Here is a 15075-nt window from a genome sequence, read left to right as displayed (position 1 = left end):
TGCACCAGACAGACCTCTGCAAAGACCACCATTCAAGGCCCTCCAAATGCACGTCCCAGGCGGTGGGGGGCAGGTGTCCCGTGTGCAAAGGGCTGCGAGCCCTGGTCTGAGAGCTTCACCTGGACTCTTTACCACCAGCGGGAGGACGGAGAGAGCAAGGAAGGGTCTGCTGGCTTTTACCTGGAGTGGTACCACCCTGGCCATCAGGTGGTCAAAATAAAGGTCCACTGCTTCGGTGAAGCCCTTGTACGTTGTTCTCAGCCTCATGTCGGGGTCTTGGAGTAACCAGCTGGAATGAAAAGGGGAGGGATGATTAGTTTTACTGTCTGGGGGTTTGCTCTGGGCAGGGTGATGGGTGAAAGGAACCAGCTTCAGAGAGCCCAGGAATGAGTGTGGAGACCAGTCTCCCCCCACGTCCACTCAGCCAGGACTCGGGGCAGATGTGGGCATGGATCTGGGCCTGCTTCCCACCCGAGGACACCAGCACCAGTGGCCATTCTAGTTCCGATTCATGGCTATAGGTCTGGCTGCCAGTCAGAGGGAGAAAAGCTTTTCATTGAACCCAAGGCCCATTTTTCAAGCATTTACACTACAATCTCATCACAACGGGATGAAGACAAAGGGGTCAGGAATCTCTGGGACCAGAGGACACAGGTGCCACCTCCCAGTGTCGCCCAGAAAAAGAAGCCTGAACCGGCAGCTGAGAAGCTAGCCCTGGTCTCCCCGCCTGGTCCAGCTAACCCCCCACTGCATCGGCCTCGTCAGGATTCAGAGCTCAGCTCAGGGGAGGGGCTCCTGCAACCTGTCTGTAGCGATCACACTCGCCAGCTAAACACAGAGCGTGACTTCCAGCACTGCAGCCAAGGTCTTCTCCCTTCTCATTCCAAATTCTGAGAAACATTTATACTTTCTTACAAAAGGCCTGATGCTTCTCTCGTCCTGATCTGCAAGAAGTGAACAGGCTCGGAAAACTGTAAGTTTGTGTCAGGTACCCGTGGACAAGGAGAGCGCGGTGTCCTCTGGTCTGACACCTCACATCCATCCCACGTGGACAGCTCAGGTTTCCCGTCCCCGCTGGGATTCTGCCTGCTTCCAGCGCACCCAGCTCGGCCTCCCAGGGTGCCCACCCACGAGCCCATCCCCCACGCAACCGGACCTGAGTGGACAGGGGTGGGGCAAGGGAGGTCTGAGCTGCTTCTCAGCTCAGACTTAATCCGTCCTCGTCCCGGGCCTGAGCCCGGGGACATCGCTGACACACGGGTTTCTAATCCGCAGGGCGGCGAGGCCGCTGTGGCTGTGTGAGCCTTGTGGGGGGCCCCTCGCTGCCGAGCAGAATGGCCCGGCCACAGAGAAGGGATCCTGGGTGGCGAGGCAGTGGAGGGGGCCGGCCTAGCCCAGGGAGGGCCCAGGTCGCCCTGGAGATGAGAGCGAGGCGGGCCGGAGGAGGCAAACCACGTCTTTCCCTCCGGGGCAGTGGGGCTGGGGGAGGGGAAGCCAAGGGCCGGAGACTGGGAGGACAGGACCCCGTGCCTGTCAACAGAAAACCCTTCTGCTGGACACCAGTGGTAGTAACCACTAGGACGAGGGCTGGCCGTGGTGGCAGCTGATCCCACCCGGCTCCTGACCTGACCACACACCCGCTACTGATCCCCTGGAGACCACACCCCAAGGTAATTCATCAGGGCCTGAGATCTGAAGATGAAAGCCAGAACTAAAACAATTTGTTTCTCTTCTACTTTGTCAAAATGCTCGCACTTTTAAAAAATGCTTGGTAACATCCCTAAGAAACAGAAGGACGGGTTTGACTCCTCCCATTTTTCAGAAAGTGAGGCCCATCCGGAGCAGACGTGACCTGACAGAGGGCCAGCCCCGCAGCAGAGGCCCGAGGACGTGAGGAGGGCCAGCCCCGCGCCTGCGCAGAGAAGCCACGTGGAATTTGAAGACGACAGTAACTTTGACATCACTTACACTGACGCCCTTTGGGTGCCACTCATTCTGAAAAGGAACTTCAGCACAGAATGAAAAATACAGGTTAACAGCAAAATCAAACCTACGCTGGTGCTCTGCATTTTGCACAAGCGCACAGGACCACTCCGGCCATAGCTGAGGCCCCCGGCCCCGCTCCCTCCCGGAAAGAAGCACAAGCAGCTGACGCCTCCCCTCCGCCACGCACTCCTGGCTGCACGACTGAGACCCACATCTCATCGGTGAACCAGGGATTCGGGGGTTGGAGCGGCACCGGCCCTCAGCGCTCCACCACCACCCGCGCTCCCTGGGACAACGCGTGCGCGGGGAGACAGGACAGGCCCTGTTCTCCTTAGACTGGACGACAGCGTCAGCGGTGCTCCACTCCGGACACAGCTGAGGCCCCGGCCCCGCTCACCTGGGCAGGCCCCCGAGGTCCATCTCACTGCAGATGTAGGGGCCCGGACGCAGGATCACCCACAGCCCCACCTCCGCGGCCAACAGGACGAAGGCCCTGGGGGGGTCAGTGTCACCAACTCTCAGGCCTCGGAGCCGAGGGGGGACGGCCCAGCACCACCGCAGGGCAGAGCTGCCCCCCCTCCCCTCGCCCACCCTCCCCTCCCCCGGGGGGCTGGGGGCGCTGAGGGCGGGATGCGACCCCCCAGCACAGCAGGGAATGCCCAGCCGGGTCACAGCAGTGGCCCCCAGCCTAGGACATCTGCACAGCCCCTCTGGGGGCACGAGGACAACGGGCCTCAGACGGGGCACAGGGGTCCCGACGGGGAGCCTGACCCTGCCGGCCCCCCACCCCGGCGGTGGCAGGACCACCCTGCAGGGCAGGGCCCACCTGGGGGATGGGGCCCCTCTGGGCTGCCGCGAACAGGTCTGGGCTCAGGGCGGGCAGGCCCGGGCCCCCGGGAGTAAGGGGGTCACGACTGGAGAGCGTTGGGGTCCTGAGAACAGGCTGCAGACCCCAGGCTCTCTCTGTTCTCACGGCAGAGCCCAGGTGCCCCTGGGGACCCCAGCCACCCCAGGAGCCCCCGCACCCCCTGCCCCGGGCCGGTCGCAGCCGCAGGAGCACCTACTCCAGGTCCAGGTTCCCAGAGAAGTCGAAGCTGCCTCTTTCCGGCTCGTGCAGGTTCCACGGAACGTAGCTGTGGTAGAAATGATAATTACAGGCATGAGTTCTCCACTTATCCCACCTTGTCTCCCAAATGAGCACCTTCGTCCCTAAAACCCCTCACGATGGTTGAAGATGTATTTCTTTGGTACATTGTCTTAGTGGTGTCAGGGCTGGAACCGAGAACAAACTGAAGAGACCTGGGACCTCGGAGAAGCCAGGGCAAGTCCTCTCCCTGGAAGGAGGGAGAGAAGGCCCAGGAGATCTGGGTGACTTCCTCTTCCCCCAGCCCTCCCCGTCATCCTCTCTCTTCATCAAAGAAAAAGAAGTAACTTTATAGGAAAATCAGTGAAATGTGGGACAGGCTGGGACCTGGGCCCTTTGCTGCAGGACCTGCACCTGGACAAATGTCTCCTCCAACAACAGATACAAAGAAACTATGAGGGACTAAAAATAACTGCAGGCCTGCGCAGGGGGCAAATTATCAACCACAAGATACAAAAAGGCCACAAACCCAACTGCCATTTCTGGGGTGTTGGGGGCAAAAGCAGGGTCCTGTGCAGGATCCCTGCACACACATCACCAAGGGGGCGGGCAGACCACCTAAGCCCCCCCTCCGGCCGGACCCCTGGACCTGCCTCCACCCTCACCCCATTTAAGGGAGCAGCCTGCCCCCCTCGGGGAGCAGCAAGGGCACCTGTTACTTGTTCTCGCTGCCTGTGCTGTAGAACGAGTCCCAGTCAAGCCTCGCCTGAACTCCTCATCTGGCCTCCTATCAAATTCTATTGCTTAAAGAGTCCAAGAACCCTGGTCGGTAACAAAAGTAGGGTAAGAAGAAACCCTAATCATCAGTCTTATTTTTAATGAAGCCTCCAGAATTCCAAACCTTGGAACAGGACAGAGGTTCTTACTCTGAAGAAAGGATAAGGAAATGAAGTAAGTTCATTAAAGGGCCTGATGTAGAGTCACGCGTGCTAACACTAATTCCGGCTGCCCCTCTCCTGGACCCCAACCCCCGGCTTCTGGGGGAGCCTCTCTGACTGCAAAGGGTGCCCAGGTGAAGGAGGGGCTTGCCGGCTCCCGATTCAGACTAAAGAGATTATGTAGATTATCCTGCTCTCGAAAGGCAAAATGCTCCCCCTGCAATATTCCTGCAAGCTTCAGGAGCCCTATAACATGAGCACGTACCCCCAGATCAGAACTTACACATGCAAATAAATGGATCCCATTAGGTAATCTTACTGGAAAATCACATACTTTGCTCAACTACGCTGTCATAGCTCAGAACACCCCCGTATTTAGAGCTGTCTTCAAAGCAGTTCATACATCACCAAGAAAATCCATGTCCTTGACTTGTAATCACACATTTTTGCCTGAAATTTTAATAAAACCCAGCCTGATCACCCACTTTATTTCACAGACTTGGATCCAAATATCCGTTGGAAATTCTGAAAAATAAATCCACAAAATGATCCAAGATTTTTCCCCACTGAGCACGCTTTTAACTGATTCACATGTCAGCGCTGCACTGAGTGACCACCACGTGCTGACCCTGTGCTTGTTCTAGGAGGGAAGCCAAAGCTCTGAAGATGATTCCAGAAAGGAAGGTTGCAAACCGCGTCGGCTACGCTGGAGAGGTCTACGCGCACCTACTGTACAGACGTGAGGCGGAGGACTGGTTAAAAGACTATTTGTGATTACTTAACCACCTGCGGCGTGTACACCAGCCTCCCTCACTGGATTCCTTCAGACAGGGTCGCTCCTCTGCCCCCAGCCTGCGTCCAGTCCCCCCCTCCTCGGCCCCCTGGCGGTGTGCGGCGGAGAGGCTGCCCCCGTTCAGAGGCTGGGCTCCTGCGACTCTTCCCTCACACAGCTCAGCCCGCAGCTGCTCCTCCAGGCTGCTCAGGGGGAGGACCAAGCGGCGCTCACCCTCCCGACATGATGGAGAGGCCTGGACGCAGGCCCAGGAGCCCCACTTGGTGACGAGTCGTGGCGGCCAGGGTGTCGGGGTGCACTCACGTGGTCAGGGTGTTCAGGCCGCAGGCCTTCATCTTCAGCAGCCGGTCCCTCCAGTACTCCCGGGGCACCCGGAAGTAGTGCACAGAGCCCCCGAAGATCCAGAAGGCCGAGTCCTCCAGCATGAAGTTCTGCCCTTTGGCCTGCAGCCCCAAGCGCCGATGCCTCAGCCACAAGGGGGTCAGCCTGGGCCAGTTCACCCTGCAGGGAGCACAGGCGGCCTCAGTGCCCATCCTTGCCAGCCTGGGCCTTGAGTGGGCGCCTCGGAGCCAGGCTTCCCCACCTCCTCCTCCAGCCCCCGGCATCCCTTCCTGAGCGGGCCTGTGCCGGGCAGCGCAGACTCAGCGCCGCGCAGACTCAGCGCCGCGCAGACTCAGCGCCAGCCCGACTCAGCGCCACCCATACCCCCAGCCATGCGGCCCGCCAGGAACACTACAGACTCGGCCTTCAACATGGAGGCCGTGCTCACAGGAGGGAAGTCAGGGCACACACAGCACAGGGAGGAGGTTTCTGGGGCCGAGCAGCTGCCTTCAGGCGCCGGGGCTGGGGGGACTCGGGGGCAGATGCGGGTTCCTACAATGGCCAGCGCGGCTAGGCTATCTGACACACGTCAAAGCAGCAGCTATCTGACACAGTACCTCCGAGCCACCTCACGGTCACAGCCACCGGGCTGGAGGTGCAGATACCTGGAAAGAGGTACCGGTTAGAAACGGTGTCTGCTCATTGACCGAATTTCCAGGTCTTAATTGTTACACCTGGAGAAGGAGTGCTGGCCGAGGAGCACCCGAGCAGGACAGGGGGCCCCCCACCCGGGAGGGCTGCCAGGAGGTGTGAGCCCCCAAAAAGCGCCTCTTGGTGTCTTGTGGGTTGGCCAGGGGGAGGCCCTCACATGACCCCCGTGATTCGGGGCTCCGAGAACCTCTCCCTGTCTTCTCCACCCCGTCTCCTGACAGCCCAGAGAGAAGCAGAGAAATTTAGGAAAGCTGGAGACAGAAAACCAAAAGTGAGTTGAGGCAAAAGCAAATTTCAGTTGGTACCTCTTCCTCTGCTTTAAAAAGGTCCTGGACGTCCCTGGTGGCGCAGTGGTTAAGAATCCGCCTGCCAGTGCAGGGGACTCGGGTTCGATCCCTGGTCCAGTAAGATCCCACATGGCGCGGAGCAGCTAAGCCCGTGCGCCACAACTACTGAGCCTGCGCTCTAGAGCCCGTGACCCACAACTACTGAAGCCCATGCGCCCAGAGCCCGTGCTCCGCAACAAGAGAAGTCACCGCAGTGAGGAGCCCGCGCTCCTCAACGAAGAGTAGCTCTCGCTCGCCGCAACTAGAGAAAGCCCGCGCGCAGCAACAAAGACCCAACGCAGCCCCCAAAATTAATTAATTAATTAATTAAAATTAAAAGGTCCCTGCATCGCTTCTGTTCTTTCCATTCATGTTGAAACAAAAGCTAAAACCACACGCTGATTGAAAGAGACATGGGAGAACCAGACATGGGCTGAGGCACAATCTTCAAAGGGACCACTCGAGCCTCGCCAGCCACGTGCACCATGCGGGCGCGCCATCCTCCTCCGGCTCTCTCCCCACCTCCGCCACCAGCACCGGCTTCTCCTCTGCCCACACGCCAAGGGCTTCAGCTCTGACCGTCCATGGGAGAGGGAGTGTGCACGGCCCACCCCAGTCCGTGCTCCTCAGCTGTGCAGGCCAGGGTGGTGTCACCGCCTGGTCCTCGCTGAGGTCAGGACAGAAACTGAGATGCCTCCCCAGTGACGAGAGCGACTGCACGTCTGCAGAAGCTAATCATCAAGGGCTGGGGCAGGTACAGCCACTATGGAGAACAGGATGGAGGTTCCTTAAAAAACTGAAAATAGAACTACCATACGACCCAGCAATCCCACTCCTGGGCATATACCTGGAGAAAACCATAATTCAAAAAGGTACATGCACCCCAATGTTCATCATAGCCCTATTTACAATAGCCAGGACATGGAAGCAACCTAAATGTCCGACAGATGAATGGATAAAGAAGATGTGGTACATACATAAATGGAATACTACTTAGTCGTAAAAAGGAATGAAATAATGCCACTTACAGCAACATGGATGGACCTAGAGATTATCATACTGAGTGAAGTAAGTCAGACACAGAAAGACAAATATCATATGATATTGCTTATATGCAGAATCTTAAAAAAAGGGTACAAATGAACTTATTTACAAAGCAGAAGTAAAGTCACGGATGTAGAAAACAAACTTATGGTTACCAGGGGATAACGGGGGGAGGGATAAACTGGAAGATTGGGATGGACATATACACACTACTGTATATAAAATAGATAACTAGTGAGAACCTGCTGTATAGCACAGGGAACTCTACTCAATCCTCTGTAATGGCCTATATGAGAAAAGAATCAAAAACAAAGAGTGGATATATGTATATGTATAATTGATTCACTTTGCTGTACACCTGAAACTAACACAACATTGTAAATCAACTATACTCCAATAAAGTTTTTTTAATTAAAAAGAACATTTTTTTTTAAAGGCTCAGGGGGGCACTTCCCCAGCGGTCCAATGGTTAAGACTCTGCCTTCCACTGCAGGAGGTGCGGGTTCAATCCCTGGTTGGAGAACTAAGATCCCCCATGCCGCGGGGTGCGGCCAAAAACTAAAGAAAAAAAGGCTGGGGCAGTATTTTGTATATTTTTTCTCTCCATTTTCTTTTTCTAGCAAATTGTTTTTCTTGTATTTCACCAAGTAACAGGTTGAGAAGCTGAGAAGCGTAGCTCCAGACAGGAGCAATGGGCTGGCCTCAGGCAGCTGTGGTCACGGAGACGGAGGACAAGCACGCTGACCAGTGCAATGTACCAGCGTGGGGCCCAAGCGGATGCAGATGTGGGAGCGGCCAGAGCACGTGCAGTCTCCACTGTGGCCTCCCTGACACCCAGCTAGACTCAGCTACACCAGAGGTAGGGGGGTTTGCGTGCAGCCACGATGGTTCTCAAAGCTGGCGGCGTACCTGAGTCCCCGGTAAACTCTTAAAAACAAGTGAAGCCCAGTCTGCACCGCAGACCGATGAACTCCCTCTGGAGGTGGGCACAGGCACTGGTCCTAGAAAGATCCTCAGGGCAAGGCTGAGAGCCGCTGGCCGGGGTTGAGTTTTTCAGGAGGGCCGGGGGCCCCGGGTGGCCAGACACAGGACAGCACGATGCCAAGAGGGCGGAAGGTGCCACAGACATCACTGGCCACTTGGGAATTTGTCTAGAGCCAGTCCTGGACAGAGGAAACTGTTTCCACCTACTCTCCTTCTCAGCCCCAGCACCCGACACCCTCAGCCGCAGCTGCGGACGCCAGCTCTGCTGCAGCATTGCAGGAATGGTCTGTGGATAAATAACCTGGCAACCTAGCACTGGTTTCTTTCTCCAAAAAGTTCCACCTTCCAAGTCACTTAAAATGACAATTCAGAATACAGTTCTCCCAAAGGACCACAGACGTGGGGAAGTGAAAACAAAAGCAGGATCTTTGAGAGGAGGGTCTGGACGGGAGCCCTGGCCCTCCCCTCGGTAGCGCCGTCCCCATGGGTTAGGGACCCTGGCTCCAAGGGCATGATCTTCCCCTGTAACACGGGGCCATCACCTGTCCTGACTGCTCACAAGGTCTGCATGAGGATCAGACACCAGGGAAATGCAGTAGAAGGGCCTGCGACATGATGTTCCTCACCAGCTGTGTCCAGCACGTTCTTCTGTGAGGCATATAGCGAGGGGCTTAACAAGACCTGTTATAAAAGATGTTTCTCACAAGCGAAAAAAAAAAAGCATCATTTCGCTACTTGAAATAAATTTATTTTAACACACTTTGCAATTAGAATAACTTCAGTGGATTTTTTTTAATGCCCCTGATATGAAATAATCCCAAGCTTTCCCTTCTTTCCTGTTTAATTCAGCTTCTGGTTATATTTAATGTGCTGGACTTTGTGCCAAGCCATCTTACTCCAATTTGTAAATTTCACGGTGAAAGCTCTGTCCACTGGGATGCGGTCAGAAGCCAGGGGTCCGCAAACTCCAGCCGTGGCCTCGTGCCTGTGTGCAGCCTGCAAGCTGAGAATGGTTTTCACGTTTTAAACAGTTGAAACAAGATCAAAAGAAGAGAACTTCGGGACATAAAACAATTGTATGAACTTGACGTTTCAACGTCCATAAGTAGTTTCATGGATAACCCGCCATGTGTCTGTATTGTCTGCTGCTTTGGGGCTCAGCGAAGTCACTGCGACAGACAGCAGGGTCTGCAAAGCTGGAGACGTTTACCACCCGGGCCTTTGCAGGAAGCTGCCGACCCAGCCCTGGAGGACGAGGCCCTGGACGGCAAAGGGAGACCTTGGGGCCCCGTGTCCGCCCCTCGCCTGGCTCTCCAGCCTGCACCTTCCTCTGCACAAGCCCCTGACTATGCCAGCTGTGTCTGAGGCACCCGCAGCTCACGCACAGCGGAGTGTGGTCTCCCTGGGTTTTGACCGTATCTTCCCCAAAGAACGCACTCTGCCTTCATGCTTTCACGGTCCGCAGGCTTCCTGCCCTTCAGCCTCACCTGACCGCCCCCGGCCTGGCCCAGCCGCGAGAATGGGAAGAGCTGCATGCACATTCTCTTCTTCACAATAGGGGCACGCTGACCGTCAGGCGCTGAGCACACACGCACACACACAACCACTCCACCAGGAAGCCATCCCTAATCACCGGCCAGAACTTCAAAGGAACAAGCTCCCATTCACCAAGTCACTGACCTAACTTCTGTGTCTCCCCAGAAGCTGTGAGAGCCTCCCTCCCCACACCCGGCAGGTGCAAAGGTGTAGGCGGGGAGGGGGCTCTCTGGGACCCCCTCATTCCAACACAGTCCCTGCTGGTGACACACACTCGTGGTCTGTCCCCCAGTGGACGACTAGCCATTAGGCGCCTCTGCCTCCTGGTTCGGTACCTGCACCTGGAGCTGGTTAGAAATGCGGACACTAGGGTATTCCCTGGTGGCGCAGTGGTTGAGAGTCTGCCTGCCTAATCCAGGGGACACAGGTTCGAGCCCTGGTCCGGGAAGATCCCACATGCCGCGGAGCAACTGGGCCCGTGAGCCACAACTACTTAGCCTGCACGTCTGGAGCCTGTGCTCCGCAACAAGAGAAGCCGCGATAGTGAGAGGTCCGCGCACCGTGATGAAGAGTGACCCCCGCTCGCCACAACTAGAGAAGGCCCTCGCACAGAAACGAAGACCCAACACAGCCGAAAATAAATAAATAAATAATAAAATAAATTAAAAAGAGGAAACATTAAAAAAAAAAAAGAAATGCGGACACTCAGGCCTTACCTGAGACCTACTGAATCAGAGTCTGCATTTTAACCTGACCCCAGGGGTCTGAGAAGCAGTAACCTGCATCTTCTCCTTTGATATACATGTATATACAGTCTCCTCCTGGATGGAGCTTCCCTTTGCCAGTTTTTTTATACCCTATCATTTTCTAGATTAAAAAAATTTTTCCCTCTCAGTGCTTATTAAGAGGCATGAAATTAACACTGCAAGCCACAAAAGCTAGAGCTGTCATCAAATTCCAAATTCTGGAGAACTCAACTGCTTCTGAGGATTTTCTTGTAGGTAACTAGGCAAGTTCTTGATACATTAATAAAAGGGATGAATTCACTGAGAAAATGAGGATGACAAGTGTTGGGTTTCTCCAAAGAATTCACTGTGAGAAAACGAGGTAATACCCGTTAGAGCTTCGTAAACAACAACGTAAATGGTTATTAACACAGATAATGACCATCAGTACTGGTGCCCCTAACACTAGTAACAACCTCCAGCTTCCTGAGTAGCTAACTAGTCACAATAAAACCACCATGAGCTGCGCAGCTGGATCAGGTGAGGCCCTTCCTTCTGATGAGGCCTGTTAGCACGGAGCCCACCTAGCCCCGGGGACCCCTACTTCCTGCTGCTTTTCCCGTGAGCCGTTCATTCCTGGTGAACTTTTCTGATAAGACCAGGGGCCCCTGCCTTCTTTCCAGCTGGAGCTCATATTTACACTTCCTTCTAATTCCTGTCGCCTGTGTGTCTTCGATTCATTGTAGGATGAGCAGCCTTTTGGTCCTAGAATGACCTGGACAGCTGGCCTTGGCCCCAACTGACGTGGCTCCGGAGGGGCTCCTGGGAGGAGGCAGCGTGTCAGGACCCCCGGCGGGGCCCCCACCACCCTGTCGCCGCCACCCCTTCTAGGGACAGAGCAGCAGGTTGTCAGGGAAACGTGAAGCAGAGATGGGGCCCTGGCTCCCCGTGGGGAGGGAGGTCGTCAGGTGGGGACGGGGGCGGGGCGGGGGCGAGGAAGGACCTTGCCCGCACCTTACCCCATCACTGCGCAGAGCCTGAGGACGGGGCCCAGGCTGCATGACACTGGACATGGCCACAAGTGCCGAGTGGACGCATCTGGGTGAAAACAGACAGATGCGCAGGTGACAAGCTTACCACCTCCTTCCTGTGAGGTGAGCCCAGGAAGTGATCCTCCGCTTTCGGAGAGGGTCTCCCAGGGCAGTGGGAGGTAGAAGGGCCAGATCCCGCCACCTCCTTGAATGAGGCTGATGAGGCCCGGTCTGAAACGTCCCAGCTGAGCCAGAGGGCATCCCTGTGAGCGCTGCACACACTGACCACAACTGAGGCCACGGTGGGACCAGCAGGCCTCACACTGGGTCACAGCCACCTCCTTTTCTTCCGTCCTACGTACGCACGTGTCCCGATCCAGACAGGCCGGCGTCCCCGCAACCAGACACGGCAGAGATAGCATCGTCAACTCCCGGGACGAGTGGCCCTCAGCGGCGACCAGGCCAGGCTCACACAATTTCAGGCTAACAAGGGTGTGGACAAGCTGGTACTCGAGGTAGGAACCTGCAGAAACAGTCCTTCCATCCCCAGAACGTGAGTCCTCACCGGTCCCGGGCATCAGTAGTTTGGCTCCGTACATAATGTGCACTGTGACCCCCCTCGGGCTGCCCTAAGTAAATGTTCAACCGAATCTGGGTCCAGGGCTTCATACTAAAGATGCTGACCAAGAAAACACTCCGCCCATCCACGTGGCCATGACGGAGACCATCACCCAGACAGACATGTTAAGCTGCCCAGAAGACATCATCACACATAGAAATCTCCTCACCTGGGTCTAAAATACAAATTTCTCCTCATCACTTTCAAGATTCTGACGTGGCTACAGGCCCCCATGAGGTCCAGCTTCCTCGGCTGGACCCCGTGAACCGCCCCCTCGGGGGTATTTAGGTCTCACCAGTCTTCAGCCCTGTGCACGCCTCCCTCAGCTGGGAGGTTTGGGGGCCCAAGGAGGGGCCCGCCCACTCTCCGGCCCCGGCCAGTGCCCCTAACGCCCCCAACGCAGAAGAGTGCCTCTTGCACCAACCCTGGAGCCCCACGAGCTTCAGCCCCCAGGAAATGAAGCACTGTCCCCAGGTCTGCCCTGGCTTCCTGCATGTGCTCCTTGGCCTGGGCCCAAGGCTCTGGATCCTGATTTGCTGGGAGAGGCCTTAATATTTCCAAAGGGCTGGGGCCTTCCATCCAAAAGCGAGTCGCTCATTCTGCAGAGATGCCTGGCCATCGTGCAGCACCCTGCAGCCTGTGACGCCACTGTAAGCCTGGAACCTCTGCCCTTCCCTCCGAGAAGGCTCTGCTAAGTCAGGAATGGGTCATGCACCCGGGCTCCAGCAGACCAAGCCAGGCAGCATCTTCTAAAGCCCGCAGGAGTTTGTATGTGAACAAGCATTTACTAGAGGAAACCCTGAGACCCAGTCGTGCAGCAACAAAAACTCCTCATTCGAAATCAACCACATACCAACAACAAAAAGTGATTGGATGTCACGTGACACTGTGCTCTCACTTAGGGGAAAATTTCCATTGACAGCATCATAAATAGAAAAAGTGTCAAGAGTGGAAAGCTCTGTTAGCTAACCCCCGGGCGCCCCTGATGACAAGACTCTGATCTCAGAGACACTCACGGAATCAGAATAAAAGGATTTCATTAAACAGGGCACGACGTATTGTAAATAAATGGTTTTTAAAATCCAACACATGGGACTTAACCTACCGAGACAGACGAGAGCTGGGCTAGTTCTTACAGGACACAAAGACTCTACCCACACAGATTAAACGGAATTTGCTCCTGAGCCTACAGAGCTCAGGCTGATCCAACAGAAATAGAATGTGCTATTTACTTACTTATTATAAATGTCGATCAAGATTTAAAATGAGTATCTCATACGGTCAGCAATTCTATGTACAGAAATATCTCCAACAGATATTCACTGCGACTTGGTTTGCAGCCATGGATGCCCTTCAGAAGGGGGCAGTTTAAATAACTCATGAGCCCAATGAACCAACAGGGTAATGTCTACAGCTGTCTCTATGTGCACAGAACACTCTGGAGAGAAACTGTGATCAGGGAAGCCTCTGGGTAGGGAGACGGGTGCCCAGGGGCCAGAACTGGGGGGCCTTATCTTCCCCTTTATAGTATTTGAAGATTTCATCCTCTTCCTAGATTACCTACCCACAAAATAGCCTTTGCAAGAACAACGCAACGTGCTCTTGAAAGGCACAGCCCCGCCAACCGTCCCTTGGAGGGTGAGGGTGGGAGCATGGGGCACCCACCAAGGGTCTCCGTCCACGGAGCCCTGTTGAGAAACGTCTGCTTTGTTCCCGTGAGCCTCTAAGGATCCCCGGCCCTTCCGTCCCAGGGGAGGCACCACATAAGGGGACTACCTCTCAATGGCCTTTAGCATCCAGAGCAATCGATTTAAGCAAAAGGTAAAACCGAGTGGAGAGGGGGCTGCAAACACCCCGCTGCTGGGTGCCAGGGCAGGGCCTGGGCCCCAGGGTCCTCCGCAGGCCCCACGCGTTCTGAGCTGGTCTCTCTCAGCCCCGGCATCTCCTGCCTCTTCATCAGAAGAGCATTCCAGGCGATACGATGGGAGTCAGGGTCACATCATCGAAGATGAAGTGCTTTTACTTCACTGGTGGCTCCTTCCTCGCCCCAAGGGGGAGAGGACTCCTTGGCCCATGTCCTGATGCTTGGGGGACCGAGGCTCTGGAACTCTTAGCGCCGGTCTCCTGGGCACCCCAGTCCCTTGATCACAAATACACCTCCACTGCCCGTGTGTTCACTGAGACACTGGGTCCCCTTCCGACTCTCAACGCCCACCCTCTCCTCCGGCACAGGGGCTCAGATACCTGCCTCTCCCCGTTTCCCCACGCCTGTCAGGGGTGACACTTCCAGAGGCTGCAAGCTTCACTGCCAGAACACAAGAGGGACGGCGCTCAAAGAGCTGGAGTGTTCCAAGGGTGATGACTCAGACCCCACGCAGAGCAGCGCCCAGAACAGGCAAAGCTCATAAAATCAGTGACTTCACAGATGCCCAGGAAGGGACCTTGTGCACATGCCCCCGGAGGACGGGACCAGCCATGATTTGGACCAAAGAAAGTGACCTGGTTCCTTGGCTAAGTGACCTGCCCTCACCGAGGAGCCTGAGAGGCACGGGAGGAACGGGGGTCTGGAACCCAGACAAGGCAGGGCAGCAGCAGCTAAGAGACAGGCCTTCCAAAGGAGGTGGGAGGCGGGGTGCCGGCGCCCACCTGGCGGGTTTCCCCTCTGCTGACTCTGCCAGCTAACGTCTAGGGTTGGAGAGACGCAGAGCTCCTGGATCCTCGCTTAGTGACGCGCTGATGCTGAGAGGAAAAGTCCTGAGTGGGAACCATGCCCAGCAGGCATTCTTGTGCTAGTGGAGAATGACAGGCTCAGAGTCGAGGTTCCTGGATCCCAAGTAACATGCTAGAGGGGGAGGCCAACCAAGACAGAGGATTACACTTCGATAACCTCCAGAAAATGCCAACTAATATCCCGTGGCCGAAAGCAACACATCAGCGTTCGTGGGGAGGCAGGAGCAGAGAGATGCAAGAGGCACAT

At 55.7% G+C, this 15075-nt stretch overlaps 1 protein-coding gene across 1 annotated transcript in view; it reads right to left on the bottom strand.

Annotated features, from left to right (window-relative positions):
* Window positions 1-15075, bottom strand: part of GLB1L2 (galactosidase beta 1 like 2) — a 39212-nt gene that overhangs the window by 21612 nt on the left and 2525 nt on the right. The window contains exons 2-5 of the mRNA XM_007185158.3: window positions 5105-5302; window positions 3051-3119; window positions 2384-2479; window positions 181-289 (exon numbers count right to left, since the gene is read on the bottom strand). Coding sequence (XP_007185220.2) covers window positions 181-289; window positions 2384-2479; window positions 3051-3119; window positions 5105-5226 — 396 coding nt within the window. The 5' untranslated portion in view covers window positions 5227-5302. The remainder of the gene's footprint in view (window positions 1-180; window positions 290-2383; window positions 2480-3050; window positions 3120-5104; window positions 5303-15075) is intronic.

The sequence above is a fragment of the Balaenoptera acutorostrata genome, chromosome 9, assembly GCF_949987535.1.
Source record: "Balaenoptera acutorostrata chromosome 9, mBalAcu1.1, whole genome shotgun sequence".
Taxonomy (NCBI): Eukaryota; Metazoa; Chordata; class Mammalia; order Artiodactyla; family Balaenopteridae; genus Balaenoptera; species Balaenoptera acutorostrata.
Note: the sequence above shows the minus strand (reverse complement) of the source record. Positions and strands in the feature narration are given on the sequence as shown.